General features: G+C 40.5%; 2 protein-coding genes across 20 annotated transcripts in view; one reads left to right on the top strand and one right to left on the bottom strand.

Annotated features, from left to right (window-relative positions):
* LOC113637378 (interaptin-like) overlaps positions 1–20,070 on the bottom strand; it is a 482,239-nt gene that overhangs the window by 61,816 nt on the left and 400,353 nt on the right. The window lies entirely within an intron of this gene.
* LOC113648616 (myosin heavy chain, clone 203-like) overlaps positions 1–20,070 on the top strand; it is a 34,289-nt gene that overhangs the window by 4,544 nt on the left and 9,675 nt on the right. For 3 of the 4 annotated variants that reach the window (XM_047818498.1, XM_047818500.1, XM_047818501.1), the window contains exons 2-4: positions 14,226–14,313; positions 14,598–14,900; positions 19,387–19,671. In XM_047818498.1, coding sequence (XP_047674454.1) covers positions 14,256–14,313; positions 14,598–14,900; positions 19,387–19,671 — 646 coding nt within the window. In that variant the 5' untranslated portion in view covers positions 14,226–14,255. The remainder of the gene's footprint in view (positions 1–14,225; positions 14,314–14,597; positions 14,901–19,386; positions 19,672–20,070) is intronic. The other variant, XM_047818499.1, reaches the window with a different exon arrangement.

Genomic DNA, 20,070 nt, shown 5'->3' on the forward strand with positions numbered 1-20,070 from the left:
CACTTGACTCCAATTACATTATACGCTACAACCCAGAAGATACCCAATTATTATGCACGTTCATTTCATTTCACAAGATACAGTTATATCAAATATACACATATAGATGTAGGAAAAACATGCAATAGCAAATGTACATAGGTCACACATGCTGTATTATATATAAGTCACTATAAGAAGTTTATGTAAATTAGATAAAATATGCCCATAGATGTTTTACATGTAGATACTGGTACCGTTGCTCCTTCACTCTGTCACCATTCCTTTGAGATGGTACACAGTTCAGCTGTTTCATGCTCATGTGGTGTCTCTTCAACACCCTACTGATAGTTGAGATGCTAACAGACTGGATGTTTTCAAATACATTATTAGCTTCTACAACAGCCTTTTGTATTTCCCTTAAACTAATGGCATTGTTTGCTCGGACCATGGTGCAAATAGCCTCCTCTTGTTGGGGTGTTAAAAAAAGGGTCCTCTGCCACCTCTATGAGGTAATCCTGCAGTCCTGTGTGGAAAAAATGCACAACTGCAATACATTTATGCTTAGATGTGTTAGAGAATGTATACACACACTATAACAGCACAGTCCACACTGGTGGATTACATACAGTACCTGTTCTCTCTACCAAATGTTTAATTATTGAACACACAGTTCATCTTCCAATATTCGTCTGTACCCTCCGACTCGCCTCAGCCATTGTGAGGCCATGATTGACAACATGGTCCACAATAGTGGCTCTAATTTCATCTGAAATGTGTCTGTCTCTGGCCTCTTCTTCCTCTTCCTCTATTTTGCCTCCTTACCCTTCCAGCATGCATCCTTACTCTTGGCTCTGGACGATGATGTTCATTTCCTAGTTATTCATCCATTTTCATTTTCAGCAATTGTAAATCTGTGTTTTGCCCTTATTACATGCACTCATGGGCGTAAATTTCATTTAACAGTAGGGGGGGCAATAAATAAATATAAAATTTCTCAGGAGCAATTTTTGAAGGGGGGGCACAAATAATACAGTGAAATTGTGCTTATAAAGAAATGTCCCCACAGTGAAAAACTTTGCTTTTATCATTATTATTGTAGCATGGAGACTGCATCATTATGGTTATTTTTTAAGATTTTCTCAGGTTCAAATTTTCCTTTTCTCCGTCATATTATCTAGTCTATTACACTGCAAGGCAAGTTTATTTATACTGTAGCACATTTCATGCACAATGGTAATTCAAAGTGCTTTACATAAAGAAAGTAAAACTATCACAAAAAAATAATCACAACAATAAAAACAAATAATTAAAAAAGGTTTAAAATTGTATTTAAAATTAATTAAGACACTTAAGAACAGAATATAAATTGATTATACAATTGCACAGTGCTCATTTAGTAAATTCACAGCTAAACAATATGCTAATTGTGGCCGTTAATGTTCAGTTAACATGATGCCAAGTCGTCCCAAATAAAACAATGCATGGGAAACGGCTTTGGCGTGTTAGTTACAGTGCACTATGTAACAAGCTATTGTAAACAAGCTAACGTTAACTAGATAAGTAATATTTTAATCGCTAATATAGCAGATTCATGGAAAATTACATCGGTAATCAGCATTTTTGCCGCAACTAATTTATGAATGAGTCTGCATGAACAACGTTAAAGAGAATCGCTTTACTTAAAGTGAATAAAATCCCCTACTTAATGGAGTTGAACATTAATTGAGCCGCAGCCACACACCTGACTCGTGTGTGCAGAGTAGGTGAGAAAGGCAGTGGGTCAAACCACTGTGAGGAAGGGGAGGGGGGACTCAACTGTTTCTAAATGCAGTTTTGCAATTCTTACACAATTAATTAGGTATACATACATATATATTTCACAATAGAGAGTGTGATATTAAAAAAAAAATGGGAGGGGGGGGGGGGTGTTGTTCTCGATTGGGTGTGATTTACGCCCATGCATACACTCGCCATTGTAAAGGTTCACGAGATGAAGACATTTACAGGAAAAGTTTAATAGAACTGTGAAGAAGAGCTTGACAAATTTTGACAACTGGTTTAACCATTTTACACTCAGTGACTTGTGCAATGAACTGATGCCTAAATGTTTTGGGGGTTCAGACAATTAAGGTGAAACCAGTATAATACATTTTGATCAACATGACATAAACAACTGATGATGTAGGAAACAGCAGACACTTGTACACAATCCATTAAATGATGTACCAAAGCATTCACAAATTGATCAAAATAAAGAGAAATGTTCTTATGATGAGCACAAATGACTAAATGATGTGGAGGTTGAACAAGTAGTTTTGAGAATTTCATTTCTGATCTGAGAAACGTTCCAAAGCGACTGAGGAAAACTGTATTTTTCAGTTTCAATGCAGACAATCTGAGCTCTTCTTGAGTCAGGGACAGATTGTTATTTAAAAAGCCAAAATGCTGGTTTACAATGTCATATGAACTAGAGCTGAAACGATTCCTTGAGTAATTCGTGTAACTTGATTACAAAAATTCCGCACTATAAGGCGCACCTTCAATGAATGGTCTATTTTAGAACTCTTATCATATATACTACAGACTACAAGATACTGCAGTCAAACTTTTGACTGGGTTTGTGTTATGCATCCACTAGATGGAGCTGTGCTAAAGGGAATGTCAACAAAACAGTCAGATAAAGTCAAACTTTATTAAGCGTTCTGACAACTCCGTTCATTCCCATGGTAACGTTGTCCAAACGTTGATGTGCATATTAACAATATCTCCCAGCCTTGCTGACTCTTCTCCCAAATGTGGAGGGGAACTTTTCCTTAATTCAGTAAACACGTAGTAAAAGAAACAGTCTGATACCACTAAATCAAACATTAGTGCATAACTCAACATTGTTCAGTTACGTATAACACGTAAAGCTCACTTTTTCAGTTCATTCCCCGTCCACGAATCCCTCGAATTCTTCTTCAGTGTCCGAATTGAACAGTTGGGCGACTACGGCATCCAACCTGCCCGGCTCCCTCTCGTCATTATCCGAGTCAGTGTCGCTGCTGTTGCCTGGCAGTTCAGAGATTATTCCTGCCTTCGTGAAAGCTCGGATCACAGTTGAGACTGATATATCAGCCCAGGCATCCACGATCCATTGGCAGATAGTGGCGTAAGTCGCCCGGCGCTGTTTCCCCGTCTTGGTGAACGTGTGTTCATCTTCTGTCATCCTCTGCTCCCACGCAGCTCGCAGTCTAGCTTTGAACGCCCTGTTGACACCAATATCTAGCGGCTGGAGTTCTTTAGTTAATCCACCCGGAATGACGGCAAGCTCCGAATTAGTTTGCTTCACTGGTGTTGTTTTTTGACACCATCGGTGATATGTGCGCGCATGGAGTCGTAGATCAATAGGGATGGAGCTGTGTGGAAAAAGCCACCCTGTCTCTTGACGTAAATTTCTCTCAGCCACTCACTCATCTTTTCCTCATCCATCCATCCCTTTGGGTTAGCTTTGATGACAACGCCGGCTGTAAGATTTTCTTTTGGCAAGGTCTTCCTCTTGAAAATAACCATGGGTGGAAGTTTCTGGCCATTAGCCTGGCAGGCGAGAACTACAGTGAAGGATGACTTCTCATTCCCTGTGGTGCGTACAGACACCGTACGTGTCCCCGTTTTCTCCTCAGTGCGGTTCACTAGAATATCAAAGGTGAGTGGAACCTCGTCCATGTTGGTGATGTGCTCTGGCCGGATCTTCTTTTCAGTGATCTTCTTTTTGCAGTATGCGCGGAAAGTGACCAGCTTTTCTTGGTAATCTTTTGGCAGTTGATGCGAGACGGTAGTTTGTGTGCGGATGGAGAGATTACGTTTTTTCATAAAACGAAAGCACCAAGAAGGACCCCCTCAAAATTCATCGATGTTCATGTCCCGTGCTAAAGTTGTTGCCTTCATTAGAATAGTGCCTCTACTTGCTGCTCTCTGTTCTACAACCCACTGTTCAAGTTTGTCCTCTAACTGTGGCCATCTCGCTTTGTTCCCTAGGAAACTCTGTTTAGTCTTTTTTACTTGGCGCAGGTCTGTCTCTTCTCTCGCTGCTGCTCTATTCCCATATTCTACTGCGTGACCGACAGCCTTGAGCTTGAACTCTGTGTTGTAAGCGTGTCTCTTGAAAGGTGCCATTTTGGGGTCTTTATACACACACAAGTGGTGTGGGACTGTGAGTAACACAGTACCGGTGTTTACTGACTACGGTGGCCGTAATGCTGCAAGCAGTGCAGCTTTGTAGTTTTCCAGTCGTACTGAAACATTTTATTATTATTAAATTGTTTTTATTTTTTTTTCATACTGAAATACTTTGACAGAGCGCCTTGATCCATATATAAGGCACTCCGACGCAAATTCCTCTGCCTCAAAGCCTCTTTTAATTCATTTTACAGCTCATGTCATGTTCTTGTGCAATTATTTTGTGTGTGTGTGTGTGTGTGTGTGTGTGAGAGAGAGAGAGAGAGAGAGAGAGAGAGAGAGAGAGAATGCGTGTATTGTCCTCAACATGTGTTAGTGCCTTGACAGTCAGATAAACTCCTTTGCCTCACACGACTCTGAAGACAATACGTTCATTTGTCCACAGGTTTAATGGTCTGGGTATGGAGTGAAACTACAAATGAACAAATAAATATATCAATAGTGAATACACATGATGCTAAAGCACAATGTGGCTAAAGCAATAGCCGGATGGAAAATTATAAAAAGAAAAGGATCTTAAACCATAACAACACTCATATGCAAGTATAATGTACATCCACATCAATTATACAAATACTTACAAGCGATGCTGTCGCAGGATTAAGATTACACAAATATATGGCGATTAAAGAGAGCCATCATTACCGATGCCCGCATGAAGCATTTTTACTTCCTAATTCACATGAATACTGGAAATAACAGAATTACAGCGACATGAAACTTGCCACTAGAGGGAGCTCTAAACCAAAATAAACTGAACAGGTTAATTAGTACCATGGATAACATTAAATAATTAAATGGGTTACCAAATTAAACACAAAAAAAATAATTTGTAACATTAAACATGTTCCAACACACTGGCCGTCTGGCGTGGATAACACGTCACTACTCACGAGTCATTTAGACTGATCTAATTAAGTTTCTCAGGAGTAAGGAGAAGGATTGTCTTAGTAATAGGTCGTATGAATACCTTTGGGCCTTCCTTATTAAACACCTTGACTTCCACCTTACGGATTTTGTTGTCCTTGCTTGGGAAGACTTGAGTAACAACTCCCATAGGCCATTCATTTCTTTTTTGTTGTTCATCCTTCAAGAGAACGATGCTCCCTAGTTTAAGGTCAAGCTTAAAAGGCCACTTTCTTTTTGATTGCAAAAGAGGAAGGTACTGCTTTTTCCATTTATCCCAGAAAGTTTGTGCCAAGTGTTGTATCTGTCCCCACTGTCGATTATGAAGGTTTTTGCCCCAATCCCCAGGTGGGGCAGGAGCAATTGTGACCTTTCGAGTTATAAGAGCATTAGGTGTAAGTATGAATGGGTCATCTGAGTCAGTTGACACTGGGACAAGAGGTCGAGCATTGATTATGGCAGCAACTTCTGCCATTAAAGTGGAGGGTCTCATGTGTTAATGCTGAAGGTCCAAGCTGTTGGAACATTGCATCTAGTATCCTTTTCACAAGTCCAATCATCCTCTCCCAGGATCCACCCATATGAGACGCATGAGGCGGGTTGAACTGCCAGATACAGCCTTGGTCCATAAGAAATTTTTTAACAAAGGTATTGTTGAGATTAGAGGAAATGTTAAGCTCCTTGCAAGCACCTACAAAATTTGTTCCTCTATCTGAGCGAATGAGCTTCACAGGCCCTCGAATGGCAAGAAAGCGGCGCAAGGCATTAAAGCTAGATGTATCTAAAGATTCAATTAGCACAATGTGTACAGCTCTCACACTCATGCAGGTAAATATTACTGCCCACCTTTTGCTCTGTATATGACCACCTCTGGTACGTCGTGCCACCACACTCCATGGGCCAAAAACGTCTAATCCCAACTTCGTAAACGGAGGATCAGTGGACACATGATCTGCTGGAAGGTCAGATATTTTTTGAGTCTGAGGTTCTCTTCGTATTCTTCAGCATGTAACACATTCATGAATGACACTGCAAACACGTCTCTTGCCACCAATTATCCAATAACCAGCAGCACGCACTGCACCCTCTGTGTAATGTCGTCCCTGGTGTTGCACCTTCTCATGATGATGTTTAACTATAAGTGTTGCAATGTGATGTTTCCCAGGGATGATAAGGGGCTTTTTTATGTCAAGCTCAATCTGTGCCCAGTGAACCAGCATTAATGTATCCAATAATAGAGATTTAAACACTTATGTACGTTGCTCTGGATAAGGGCGTCTGCCAAATGCTGTAGTACTGTACTTCTCACTCAGATCCTGGCTCAGTGATCCACAGCTCATTATGTGATCCACAGCTCATTATGTAATCCACAGCTCATTATGTAATCCACAGCTCATTATGCGACCCATTGTTTACAAAGCTGTCAGTCACAGCATGTCGACGCCTCTTCGCATATGGCCTTTCAAAGTAGAAAGTGTCTTTTAGATTTTAAATCAATGTATTGTTTAATGTGAATGAGCAGGCAGGATGATTTTCACATGATTACAAAAAAAAAAAACCCTACATTAGAAGATCTGTTCTCAAAAAGTCTTGTGAAAACATGTTTACTATAGGTTTTGTGGCCTTATTTCAGTGAATTATATTTTTTTTGCTTTTTCAAACACCATGCATAAAACCTTATTTTGTCAAAAATACAAACACACATAAGTTGTTTACATATTATGGCAGCCCAGTTTGTGCTGAATACAGTGTAATAAGTCTTTTGTCAATAATATATTTGAAAGCAACTAAAAGAACCAAATGTAAGCGCATGTCAAAATCTCTCAAGGGGCCCAAAACACCCTCAGACTCCGGAGGGTTAAACACTTCTTGACCAAACTGAACACCTTTGTGATTGTAAACCAGTTGCTCCATAGAACACATTCCATTGCAATTTCTCCAATCATTACAGTTTCTCTCTTTCACATGAACAACATGAGGGCAAGGATCAAAGACGGATGGACGTTGTTCTTTAGTGTTGGTGAAAAATGTACTCACAGTAGACTTGTGAATGCCATTCAGACAAACATCACCCTTCCTAGGTCAAGCTTCTGTGCATAAGGAGCGTCGTGAGGACCATTTACCTGTCTGCGAACCTTATGAACTCTGATAATGTCACGACCCAGAAGAATCATGATAGGAGCATCTGGATCTATCTCCGGTATGAATGGAGCTATAGGTTTCAGGTGAGAGTGATGGAGCGCAGCACTGGGAGAGGGAATTTCTGCTCTATTTTCAGGAATGATGTTATACTCTAGCAAATTTGGTAAGGAGAGGATTACCTTCCCATCTACGGACTCGATTTGGTAGCCAGATGCTTTTTGACCGATAGTCTCTGTCACTCCAGAACAGGTTCTAAGGGTATACGGAGAAGCTGGTCCGTTTTCCTTGAAGGCATCAAAGAATTCAGAACAAGCTAAAGACCTATAGCTCTGCTCGTCAAGGATCACGTAGACTTTCAGTGCTTTTCCAGAAATGTGATTCTCACTTCCACACTCAGAACATTTTGTCACAAATCTGCAGTTCCTGGCTGCGCAAAATAAATAATTGTAACATTAAACATGTTCCAACACAACGCGCTTCTGTGAAAGTTAGCAGTCTTTTGATTTGAGGGCACATGCTAGTGCGGGCTGCAAAATGGAAGAGCGCGATAACATTGTCAACTAGATTCGTAAAGTTCGTCGCGACAAACTTTGATGTTGGCTTTGACAAAGTATTTGCAAAGGCCGGTGCTTTTTGGAGGTGAATGGACATAAGGGTTAGTGTTACTTTTGGAGGCAAGTAGACAGAAAGCTAGGGTGCCAAAACATTTAGAGGTAATTGAAGACAAGCATGTGATGTCATCCAAATACTCTTGAGGACGTTCCCCACATTGGGCTGAGTGTTTTGATATGTGACATTTCCATGTTGTGCTAATTATTTTTTTTCACATAACATCATGTGACATCATCAGAATATCCGTGAGGGAGTTCCCCTCATTGTTCTGAGTGTTTTGATATGTCACATGTCCATGTTGGAAAAAGTTTTTTGATTTTGCATATTTTGGGGGCGGGGCTGCGGGACAACCGAAAGGCCAGTCGGCACACCAATTTAAAACTTTGTTCAGAGTATCACCCTAAAGGAGTTGGCAGAGTTTGGTGTAGACGGTTCAAAAGCTTGCCGAGTTCTAAACCTCCAAATTTATAATGGGAGTCTATGGGGAAAAAATTCGGAATTCGGATCGCTTAGAAACGTACCAGGGTCTACAACATATCCGAATTTGGTGCATGTGGCTCGAAAGCTCTAGGAGGAGTAGCAATTAATATAAAGTTGGCTAAGAAAAATAACTCCAGTAGCATAACAGAATGTTGGCTTCTACAAAGCCAACATAATGAGCAAAGAGAAGAAACCAACAGGAGAAAACTACAGAAAATGTCCAAAGGCTTCAAAGCGCAGGGCAAGCCTCAGTTCTGAGCATGTTGATATGCTTTCCTTTCTTCATTGCAATCACGTGCTCCTTTAAAGACTTTTAAGCACACACACGTTGAGAGAGAGAGACTTTTATATTCGGATTAATTTATACAGTACTGTGCAAAAGTTTTAGGCAGGTGTGAAAAAATGCAAAGAATGCTTTCAGAAATATAAATAATGAGTGTTTATTTCTGTCAATTTACAAAATGCAAAGTGAGCAAACAAAAGAAAAATCTAAATCAAATCAATATTTGGTGTTACTCCCTTTTGCCTTCAAACCAGTATGAAGTGATGGCACGACCCCCACAGAGCCCTGATCTCAACATCATCGAGTGTGTCTGGGATTACATGAAGAGACAGAAGGATGTGAGAAAGCCGACATATACAGAAGATCTGTGGTTATTTCTCCAAGATGTTTGGTACAACCTACCATCCGAGTTCCTTCAAAAACTGTGTGCAAGTGTAACCTAGAAGAATTGCTGCAAACAGCGGTCACACCAAATACTGATCTGATTTAGATTTCTCTTTTGTTCATTCACTGCATTTTGTTCATTTACGAAAATAAATGTTTAACACTTCCATTTTTGAAAGCATTCTTTGTTTACAGCATTTTTTCACACCTGCCTAAAACTTTTGCACAGTACTGTATATACTTAAAGCATGCTCAAACCATGCATGGACTCTAGGTCCAAGTTCCTGTCCATGTTTTTGCCTCTTAAATACCACAAAGCATTCCAAGAAGACAGTAAAGGTTTATGTTATGCCTGATCTGTAGATTTAGTATCTTTTAGTTCTGAAAGTTAAGTTGCATGACTTAAAGTCAGTATTTTTATATTACAGTGATCCCTCCTTTATCGTGGTGAAAATCCGTGAAGTAGGAGTGCCCCCCCTAGGAATTTCCGTATGTGTATGTGTGTGGGTAGCAGAATGTTTAAAATATGTAATTTAAATCTATTTAATTATAAAACCTTAATATTATACATTCTTTTTTGATGTAGCGCACTGTCGATTAATTCACTCCATAATGGCGTGCCACCATGGCAGTCATCTTTCTCTTCCTCTTGGGCGCACTAGTGGAATCTTTTGCAAGCTCACGGCGCTTATGAGGCCTTGTAAGGGCTTAACGAAAACACAATATGCGAGACACAGTTGACAGCGTGAACGAGAGTAGCGAGATATAGTACAACAAGGGAAGAAGCTGGGAGAGGATGCGATGATGTGCAGCCAATCTGCTCTGATCTTGCACCGTTGAGCCAATCACGTGCCTTGTCTGAGTGCCCGTGGGTATGAACAAAGCCTCTGAGAGAGTTTGGGTGCTTTCACACCTGCCTTATTTAGTTCGGTTGAATCGTACCAGAGTTCGATTGCACATTTGGTGCGGTTCGTTTGGGCAGATGAGATTGCAGCAATCGAACTCTGGTGCGCACCAAAAGCGGACTAAACAAGCGTACCGAGACCTCCTTGAAGAGGTGGCCTCGGTACGCTTTCAAACAAACTCTGGTACGGTTCGTTTGTGGTGAGAACATGATCCGAGATCGAATAGACCTAACTGCAAAAAGTATTGCGCATTTTGGACTAACCCAGCTGCCGTAGTATGTCGTTGGCAATATTTTCGGATGATAAGAATGTCACAGTTTCGCAAAAGTAATGCTCGCCGCCTCCTGAAGTGTCTTGCGATGCGTCTTCACCGTTTGCAGTGCATTAAAATGATATTTTCAAGCCGCATCCACGCTTCATTCTGAAAATTAAGACTTTGCATAGAATGCTGTATACAAGCGATGTAGTAGATTACAACCACGAACATAATCGCAGCGTGCAGTCGTCTCTCCATGGTGTACTGTATGCTGTATTTTCCTCTTTTTGTTTACTTCCGGAGTTTCATTGAAATTTCCCGCATGTTTATTCTGACCAATCGAGAAGCAGTTTAGGAAATACAAAGACATGTGGCCAATGAGTGATGTGGATGTTATCACATGACTGCATTTTGGTTCGTTTCAACTGGTGCGGAACAGAACGATCAGTGTGGTGTGATAAGGAACCAAAACTGCTAAAAACCTACAATGTATCATTTTTTGCTTTTGGTCCGGACCAAATGAACCGAACTATAGGTGTGAAAGCACCCTTTCTCTCTTTGCCTGGCATCCTGGGAAACCCTTGTTATTTTTATTTTTCGATGAATAATCTTTAAAAAATCACTGATGCACTGGCCGCGAAACTTGAACCGCGTAACTTGAACCGCGAAGTGTCGAGGGATTACTATATTATTATTATTATTATTATTATTATTATTATTATTATTATTATTATTATTATTAATGTATGCCTTAGTTTTGATACTTTAAAAATTAATTTGAAAATAATTATTTTTTTTTGTTTTTTGCATCTCAGAAAAGGGTTCATTTAAAGCCCAGAATGTTTGGCACTTAAATGTACTTAATTCTTCTCAGTCAACTTTGTCATTGTTCACAGTACAAGTACAGACAGAGAAACAATGGGTATCTAAATGTTTATTTGTGATAGAAAATATTGTTGTATACATTGCATATAAAATGCATTTAAAAAATAGCGGAACCAATTATTTGTTCATTTTAAGAGACCCGTCTTATTTTCTCTTGTATATTTAATATTGCTTTTTAATTAAGCAAAAATACATTTTATCCGATTACTCAATTAATCTCTGAAATTTTCGGTACAATACTCGATTACTGAAATATTCGGTAGCTACAGCCCTAATATGAACACCATCGGTGGTCCAGCTCTGCTACCAATCTGTCAATCACCAGTATTAAAACTCTTGAAGAAAACAGATCTCGGCCTGACAGATAGTGATCTGGCTCTGTGAATTCATCTCAGCGCTTGTTGTGCTTTGTCTGTCGCTGTATGTCCGCTTTATACACCACAGACACTGTGGGAGACATCTGCTTTGCCGTTGCCTCAAAACTGTCACATTGTTTTCTGAGCTCTGCCACAAAGTCCCACTTAACTAAAGGGTTTTATTTATCTCTTCAGTTTGTGACTGCAAACCTTTATAGCAGCCACACATGATGCTGGTGTTGTCATACTGTAACAATGGCCTCTGCGATTATAAATGTTTTTCCATCACTTGTAAAGTAGCCAGCACAGATGTGCAAAGTTAATCCCCTGTATGACTTGTGATGATAAAAACTTGAGGAAATGTTCCTCAATGCAACCCTCTTGGGAGACGTAGCACAAAATGAATGTGAGTTGATCAGTAAGTGCCACATCGGGGGTAGAATCAACACTGATTGAAAAGTATTTTGTGACCTTGATGTCATTCAGGATGTGACAAAGAACCTTCTGCCTTCAGCTGAATAAATTCTTCACAGATCACATGAGAAAGATAAGAAGGGTGTCTTTTTCCTGCATTCCCAAGTTTCTCAATGTGTGCTATTAAGAAGGGACCGAACTGGCGAATTAATTCCAAAATTCCCAAAAAATTCCTGTTGTTGGGTTTAAAAAAAGTTGAGCTATGACCCATAAAAGGAAGCCTGAGCTCTGCTACCACCCTTTGTATCGTGTCCTTTCTTTGCACCTTCTAGCAAATAATTTAGCGTTAAGGCTTTAAGGTGTGTATCAGAGCCTTCACGCTCCACTATGAGCTCTCTTGCATGTTTGTGAATATGTTGGTTTTATCTCCAAACATGTTACATGTAAAGCAAAACATATTTCCTTTTTGAAGGAGAATACAAACCCCATTCTCACACGCTCTCCGTTCCCAAGTTCACGTCTGAAATAGCTTTGGGAAAACTGACGTTTCTGGTGCTTATACACGTGTACTGAAGCCGACACGTCACCGTTTTTATTCTGACACAGTTCTGCTCCATTTGTGGTCAAGTATGTTCACGCATTACTGTCTATTTTATATTAAAATCAGATCTGAACTGAAAAACTTGTTTACGATTCTCTCAAAACTGGTGTCAGTGTCAGGGTTTGCTGTGTCTATTTCCTTACTCTCCGCCAGCGCCACCACCAGGTTAGATGAGGCAGACATTCTCAAGTCTCCCATGTGCACATTAGCCGCTAATGGATGCCTCATGGATAGCTCAGTGGTTAAGGTGTTGGGTTACTGATCGGAAGGTCATGGGTTCGAACCCCAGGTCCACCAAGCTGCCACTGCTGGGCCCCTGAGCAAGGCCCTTAACCCTCGCTTGCTCAGTTGTAAGTCACGCTGGATAAGGGTGTCTGCTAAATGCCGTAAATGTAAATGATCTTGCTATATCCCTGCACAACAATCTGATCTCCCCTTCAGCCACAGCTTGCAACCTTGACGTGACAATGTACAATCACGTGTCCTTTTCCCCTCATGTTGCTAATGTGACTCGCTCATGTCGAGTTCTTCTCTACAACATTAGAAAGATTCGGCTATTTTGTCCACACAGGCTGCTCAGGTACTTGTTCAGTCTCTTGTCATTTCAAGACTTGATTACTGCAACACACTGCTGGCAGGTCTACCTATGAACGCAATCCGTCTTCTGCAAATGATCCAAAATGCAGCTGCCTGGCTTGTGTTCAACCTGCCTAAGTTCTCGCATACCAGCCCGCTGCTGCGATCCCTCCACTGGCTTCTGGCTCCAGTGGAGGGAACCACTGGTAGCTGCATGCATCAAATTCAAAACACTGATGCTGGCCTACAAAGCCAAAAATGGACCAGCTCCCTCTTACCTCAAAGCCCTCATCACTCCTCGCACTGCACCCTACACCCTCCGATCTACCAGCACTGCTCGACCGGTTCCACCTTCTCTCAGGGTAAGAGGCAAGTATACTACAAGACTCTTCTCTGTTCTGGCACCAAGGTGGTGGAATGAACTTCCCCTAGAGGTTCGGACAGCTGAGTCACTGAGTCAAGCGGCGGTTGAAGACCTACTTATCCTACTAGCACTTCTTTCCCTATCCTTTGCATTTTTCATTCCATGGCTTTTTCATTGTAACTGTGAACAATGTTTTAAACTCATGGTATCTTAAGTCCGTAACCTAGTGAACCAGCATTGATGTATCCAATAATAGAGATTTAAGCACTTATGTACGTCGCTCTGGATAAGGGCGTCTGCCAAATGCTGTAAATGTAGCTGCTGCACTACAGACATTATGAAGGCTAATAACAGGTGTAGATGTTCTCTCACCTTGAGTTCAGTGCTCTGAAAATTAGCTTGTTTTGTTACCACTGACATGATTGTATTCGGGGCAAGTTTTAGATCCATGCAGGCCGTCAGTCTGTCTAGCGTCTTCTAAAAGCTGAATAACACAAAGCTGTTTGTTTCTGCAGGCTTGAAATATCCTGTGAATTTGGGGATTTTTTTAAAAGCTGCTGGTTGTGTTGTTCTATCAATTTGTACATGTTTCTGTTTTGTGCCGCTCTCGTGCTTCTTGAATCACTGCTTACTGGTTGATGGAAGGATGAACCAATTATCCAATCAACGGCAATTACACAACCAACACACCTCCGTAATTGAAGAAATTATTATTTCATTTGTATATTTTTTTAAGCTGAGTGTACTGTTATTACCTGCAAACCTTAAAATCATTTAAAAAATAAATGTTTAAATAAATGTTTAACAAATAAATATTAAATGAAAGTAAAGTGTCTCCTGCTTTATTCTCCACCTGTACAGTGCTGATGGTGGTGTTGTGTTTCCTCAACCATGCAGCTCTTCAGCCTTCATCACTGTCTCCTCTTCTTCATCCTCACATTCACCACTGGTAAGTGTTGTTACTACACAATAAACACTACACACTATACAATAAACACTATACAATAAACATTATACACTATACACTCACATTCACTACAGGTAAGTGTCATTCCAACTACACAAAACAACACTGTACACTGCACATTACACACTATAACTACACAATATACACTACACAATGTACACTGCACATTACACACTATAACTACACAATATACACTACACACTGCACATTACACATTATAACTACACAATATACACTACACACTCTCACTTTATTCTCTCTTTCAGCTCCTGTCTCAGCTCTTGAGATCTGTCCTACACGGGCGAAGCTTCATCAGCCAGTGACGCTCTCATGTACATCTGCATGTTCTGGTTCATTGATGTGGAACTTACTTAGTAATCGTGGTGTTGTCCTGGCTCAGTGTAATCTGACATCATGCTGGGCAAAGGAGGGATTTAGTATCTCTCATGATCAGTACCTGAAGGGAGATTTCTCTCTCACCATCACTGAAGCTGATTACAGTCAGAGGAACGTGTACGTATGTGAATGTAGAGACTCAGACTACGCTCATGTGCGCCTCGTCATAGAGAGTAAGTGTCTTTATCTCTTCTTCTACTGATAAAACCTTGACTGTGAATTATTAGGATCATAATGAGAGTGAAGTTCATCAAACAGTGAGGGTTTAATACTGAAATGACTCACATCAGGATTCAGACCTCAGACATAACAACAGACTTCACCTCTATTCAGAAGTTATGTGTGAGTCACACGTGTGGGAGGAGTTTATCTAAAACAGAGACGTGTCTCAGTTCGGCTTTTTCTGTCCTGAGTTCGGCTCGAGTGATTCGTCAGGATTAAGTCCAGCGTCGCATCTGAGAGTTTGATGGAACTACAAAATGTCAGTGTAACAGGGTTCATATAAAGTGCTTAAAGTGCTTAAAGTAAACATTTAAAAATTTAAAGTCTGGAAAAAAATGAAAATTGGCTTGTTTTGTTTAAAAGTGCTTATAATTAACTTAACTAAAAATAAGTTAATTGTTAATGAGTTAATTCCTTACACAAACTGCTGTAATTCAGAAGTGGCTGTTGGACTGATATGAAAAGTGTCACCTCACAGTCACCTTGTCTAGTTTTATGTGGAACATAAGGGTGGGACTGAGGCTGTGTTTACACTGAAAGTCTTCATGCACAGATCATATCTGATTTTTTTGTCTCATTTGTTTACCTTCACGTTTAGACACATCTGATATCTGTGTTTACATTAATAACCGTACAAAATAACTGATGGTGATAACTTTACTATGCACATACTAGTAGTAGTAGTAGTAGCCTTTATTGTCACTGGTCACAAGTACCGTGAAATTAGCCATCAACCTGTCCAACATACAATACATACAATATGACAAGGGGGGGACAGGACAGGAAGACAGGGAATTTGAAAAGAAATACAGCATAACAAGAGGGAAGGGAGGAGAAAAAAAACCAACCCCCAGACTATACTCCAGAGGAAGTACAGTGTGGGAACAGGAAAAACACCTCAGCAACATAAGCACATAAACAGTACGCCATAAACACACGACTTGCAACAGGGGAGGGGAGTGGGGGGTGGAGGTCATCCAGCACAGGCAAGCAGCCATCAGGTCCTGCAGCCTTTATCTACGGCGCTGGTCACAGACCCTCTTGTCAGACTGGCGGTACGAAGCGGCGAAGGCGTGGGGGTGGGGGGGTGAGTGCATATCTTTATATACATGTGTGTGTGTGTGTGTGTGTGTGTGTGTGTGTGTGTGTGTGTGTGTGTGTGTGTGTGTGTGTGTAAGTGTAGGCCTGGAGAGTCGTCGCTCCCAGCATCCAATCTTGGTGCCATAGTCCGCAAGATTGTCATAGCGATACACAGAAAATTGCCATGGAGACAACCTTGATTAGGTCCTAGAGAGAGTCAACAATCAGCAGGTGTCTGTGGAAGTGGGGGAAGGAACGGAAGAGAGTCCCGCTGCAGTGCTCTGCCGGGGAAGTTGTTGTTCCAACAGCAGCCTTGGCCAAGGCCAGTGCTGGTTGAGGGGAGCCGAAAGCAGATAAGATTGGGATTGTTTGGTCTTGGGGCGAGTAGACGCATTCCAATTTACACGACTACTCTCTTAGTCCATTCTGGTCTCCATTTTTCTTTCCAGAGTTTCTCTCTGATGTCGACCAAAGCAGTATCCAAAGCAGTGAGCTTTACCGTGATGTTATCCATATTGCGGTTATTAGTCCCAGCCTCAGTGCTGACCGCTCTGCCCACTGCATCAATCATGACGGGCAGCCTTGGGAGATTTTGAAAAGCTGTTACCGTTTTCTGATTTTGTCGATAATCCAGGGCAATGCCTAATCCAATCAGCAGAACTCCTGTTATCATGGTTCCGAATAGGTAGATATCTTCAATGTCCTCCACGGAAAGAGCCACCAGACACACGACCCGCCACCTCTCCCACGCATCCATCGTATAGCCAGCTGCGAACGTTCCGGCAGGGCAGTCAGGTTCCCCCGAACCCAAGCTTCTCATCGAGAAGATGGTGTCAATTGCGTTGAGAGACCAGTTTATCAAATCCATGATATTTTAGTTTGGAGAGCAGTGCGGAGAGAGTCTCTCAAAGTATAAGACAGTAGCGCCTCTGCTTCTGTATAAATGTGATGTATAGATATTTCAATGAATTAAAAAATTTCTTATAAAGAGAGAGAGTGCAAGTGTGTGTGTGAGAGAGAGAGAGAGAGAGAGAGACAGAGAGAGAGAGAGAGAGAGAGAGAGAGAGAGAGAGAGAGAGAGAGAGAGCGTGCATGAGCAACAGAAGGTTACACTTTTGGTTTAATACGAAACTGGAAAAAAAAAAAAAAAGTTTTCTTCTCATTGAAACATTATGTAGCTTTCAGTAATGAAGCTTTTTTTTTTTTTTAATAAAATTCACCAGGTAGAGATTAAAAAGCAGCTGCTGAATGTGTTTCTTTCCAATAGGAAAAGATATCTAGAATTTCTGCTTCTTTATACAACATTAAACTCTACCTGTCTTTGTGAGCAAGTTTCACTCTTGTGATGGTTTGGAGTTCCAAGAGAAATCAGACGTGTGTTTAGACGTAGTATGTATATATATACATATGTAGGTCAGATATCAGATATATATCTTGGCCTTTTTACACCTGGTCACTTCATGTGTTTTCTCTGATCCGATAGCTATCTGATTTGTTAAAACTGTTCCATTTACATTAGGCCACATAAATGCGTCTTGGCGAATCGGATATCAATCTGATCTTTTTACTCCCGCCCAAAATGCAAATATATTTTATCTCATTTCCGGTGTAAATGAAATGGAACACGCTTTGGTGAATGCGGTTGCTACAAAAAAACAGCATTTACTGTTTGCTGCATTTTCGCTGGCGGCAGCAGTGCATTTTAAGACCAAACGAAACACCTGCGTGAAAGATCGGAGCCATCGCTGGTGGGAAAACATATTTGTTTCTGGTGCGATGCACGACTCGCGAGTCACCTGCGAGTGACGTATTCCGTTTGGGAGGAGTATAGCGCTGACGTATGTGGCTTGAACAACCACATTCATTTACACCTGTCCAGTTTCATCTGAATGCGTCCCAGACCTCCTCCTGAAGTGGTTTGAGCGATCAGATTTATATCCGTCTTGAAAACATTTCGGAGGGCATTTACACCTGGTCTTTTTACCATCGGATAGCTATCGGATCACAGAAAACACATGAAGTGACCAGGTGTAAAAAACCCCTATGTTGCCTGTTGGACTTGAAAATAAAAAATAGGTGCTGGAAAAAGTGCTGAAAAGTCCTTGATGTTCATTGAGTGACGTCTTTATGAACCCTGGAGTGAACTCTGTGTTCTGTCTGTAAATACAATCACACACACTGTGGAGTGTCATTGAAGGACAAACTGAAATAAATCTCATTATTAATAAATAAATATCATTATTAAATAAATATCATTATTAATAAATAAATATCATTATTAAATAAATATCATTATTATTAAATAAATATCATTATTAATAAATAAATATCATTGTCCTTTTAAAGTTCACTAACTGATTTCACCTTTTTTGTCCTAACTGTTTAATCAGAGACATTAAAGGTGAGGATCTGTGGTTAACCCTCTGGGGTCGACAGGCGCGCCGGTGCGTCTTTGGCGCATTTTTTCCTCTTCAACGTGAAATCCACTTAAAATACTCCGTCATTCATAATCATACACATACATGTAATACATCATTCGAAACTGTGAAGTGTCTACTTTTATTTGGCTGCCTTCATAATAACAACAAAACTTCTTTTGAAATGGAAAGTTAAATATTCTAAATAAACTACAAACACAAAATATAGACATTTATTTTGTCTTCACATTCTTTCTTGTAACTCCTCTCTCAGTCACACACTTACCTGTAAGGCTCATTATGCAGCTCATTATGCAGGCCTTTGTCTTCTCAGGTGTGAATCACATTAATATGCATGATAGTTAACGCCTACTCGCATATGCCCTTTACAAACAAAAAGCGTCTTAGAGAATTTAAATCAAATATATTGTTTTCTGTGAGCGAATAAACAAGATGATTTTGAAGTAAAAACACATGGCCTTATTCAAGTGATTTAAAATGTTTCATTTTTCACTAACCATGCATAAACATTGTTTTCTTAAAAACACAATCATGTACATACAAGCTGTTCACATATTATTGTAGTCCAGTTTGTGCTGATTACAGTGATATTAGACTTTAGCCATTTATATCTTTATAAGCAACTGAAAAAAGCACAAATGTCAGGGGATGACAAAACCTCTCCAGGCCCAAAAATACCCTTAGACTCCAGAGGGTTAAAGTCAGTCGACTAGAAACTACTGAAAAACTCAGAAATCTGTCAGCGTCACAGGTGTGAAGTTCATGCAGGTGATGTTCAGAATCTGAAACAGACTTAAGGAGCTGAGGAACCCGACTCTGAACACCAGGAACTTCCCCCACATCAACACTGCAGTCTGACTGTAAGCCTTTATGTTTGTGTCTAAATCTAGCTGAAGTTCCTCATGTATTTTCTCCTCAGCTGTGTTCACACCAGTACAGATGGAGACTGATGAAGATCTGAAGCTGAAGGTGTCTGTACCAGAGCCAGTGGAGGTGATTTATAAAAGCGATGATGCAGCTGATGAAGTGATCTGCAGTGTGACTAACGGCTCACTACAGTGTAAAGATGATTACAGACACAGAACATCACTCACTTACCCTGAGCTGACACTGAGACACATGACGCCGAGGGATAAAGGAAGTTACACCATCCGGGACACCAAGAATAATGAAGACATTCAGATATACGCCGTGTCTGTGGAAGGTACGTCTCAGTGTGGTCTGTAACATAAAGAGTTTAACACTGAATTATAGGACACACGTCACTCCATAACTGACAGCAGAAATTATTTAGATTTCTAATAAGAATTCTATTAAATGTGGCACGAATCCAGTGGACAGAATCGTCTCAGAATGAAATACCACGTCATCAGTATTTATTAACATCCAGGACAAATTTTATTTGAGTTCTTTTAGTATCAGTATCTTTCCTGTACAAACTGATGTTTTCACTTCAATTCACTGTTTCCCTAAAAGACCCAAAACTCCACGATTCTGACTAACTGCTGCTGCTCTCCATCTTGTAGCTCTGTAACTAGTCGAGTCTCTGCTGTAACCGTCCTTTAGCCGCATTGCATTCTGGGACTGCAGACTGAGTCTCTGT

This window comes from Tachysurus fulvidraco, chromosome 9, assembly GCF_022655615.1.
Source record: "Tachysurus fulvidraco isolate hzauxx_2018 chromosome 9, HZAU_PFXX_2.0, whole genome shotgun sequence".
Classification (NCBI taxonomy): Eukaryota; Metazoa; Chordata; class Actinopteri; order Siluriformes; family Bagridae; genus Tachysurus; species Tachysurus fulvidraco.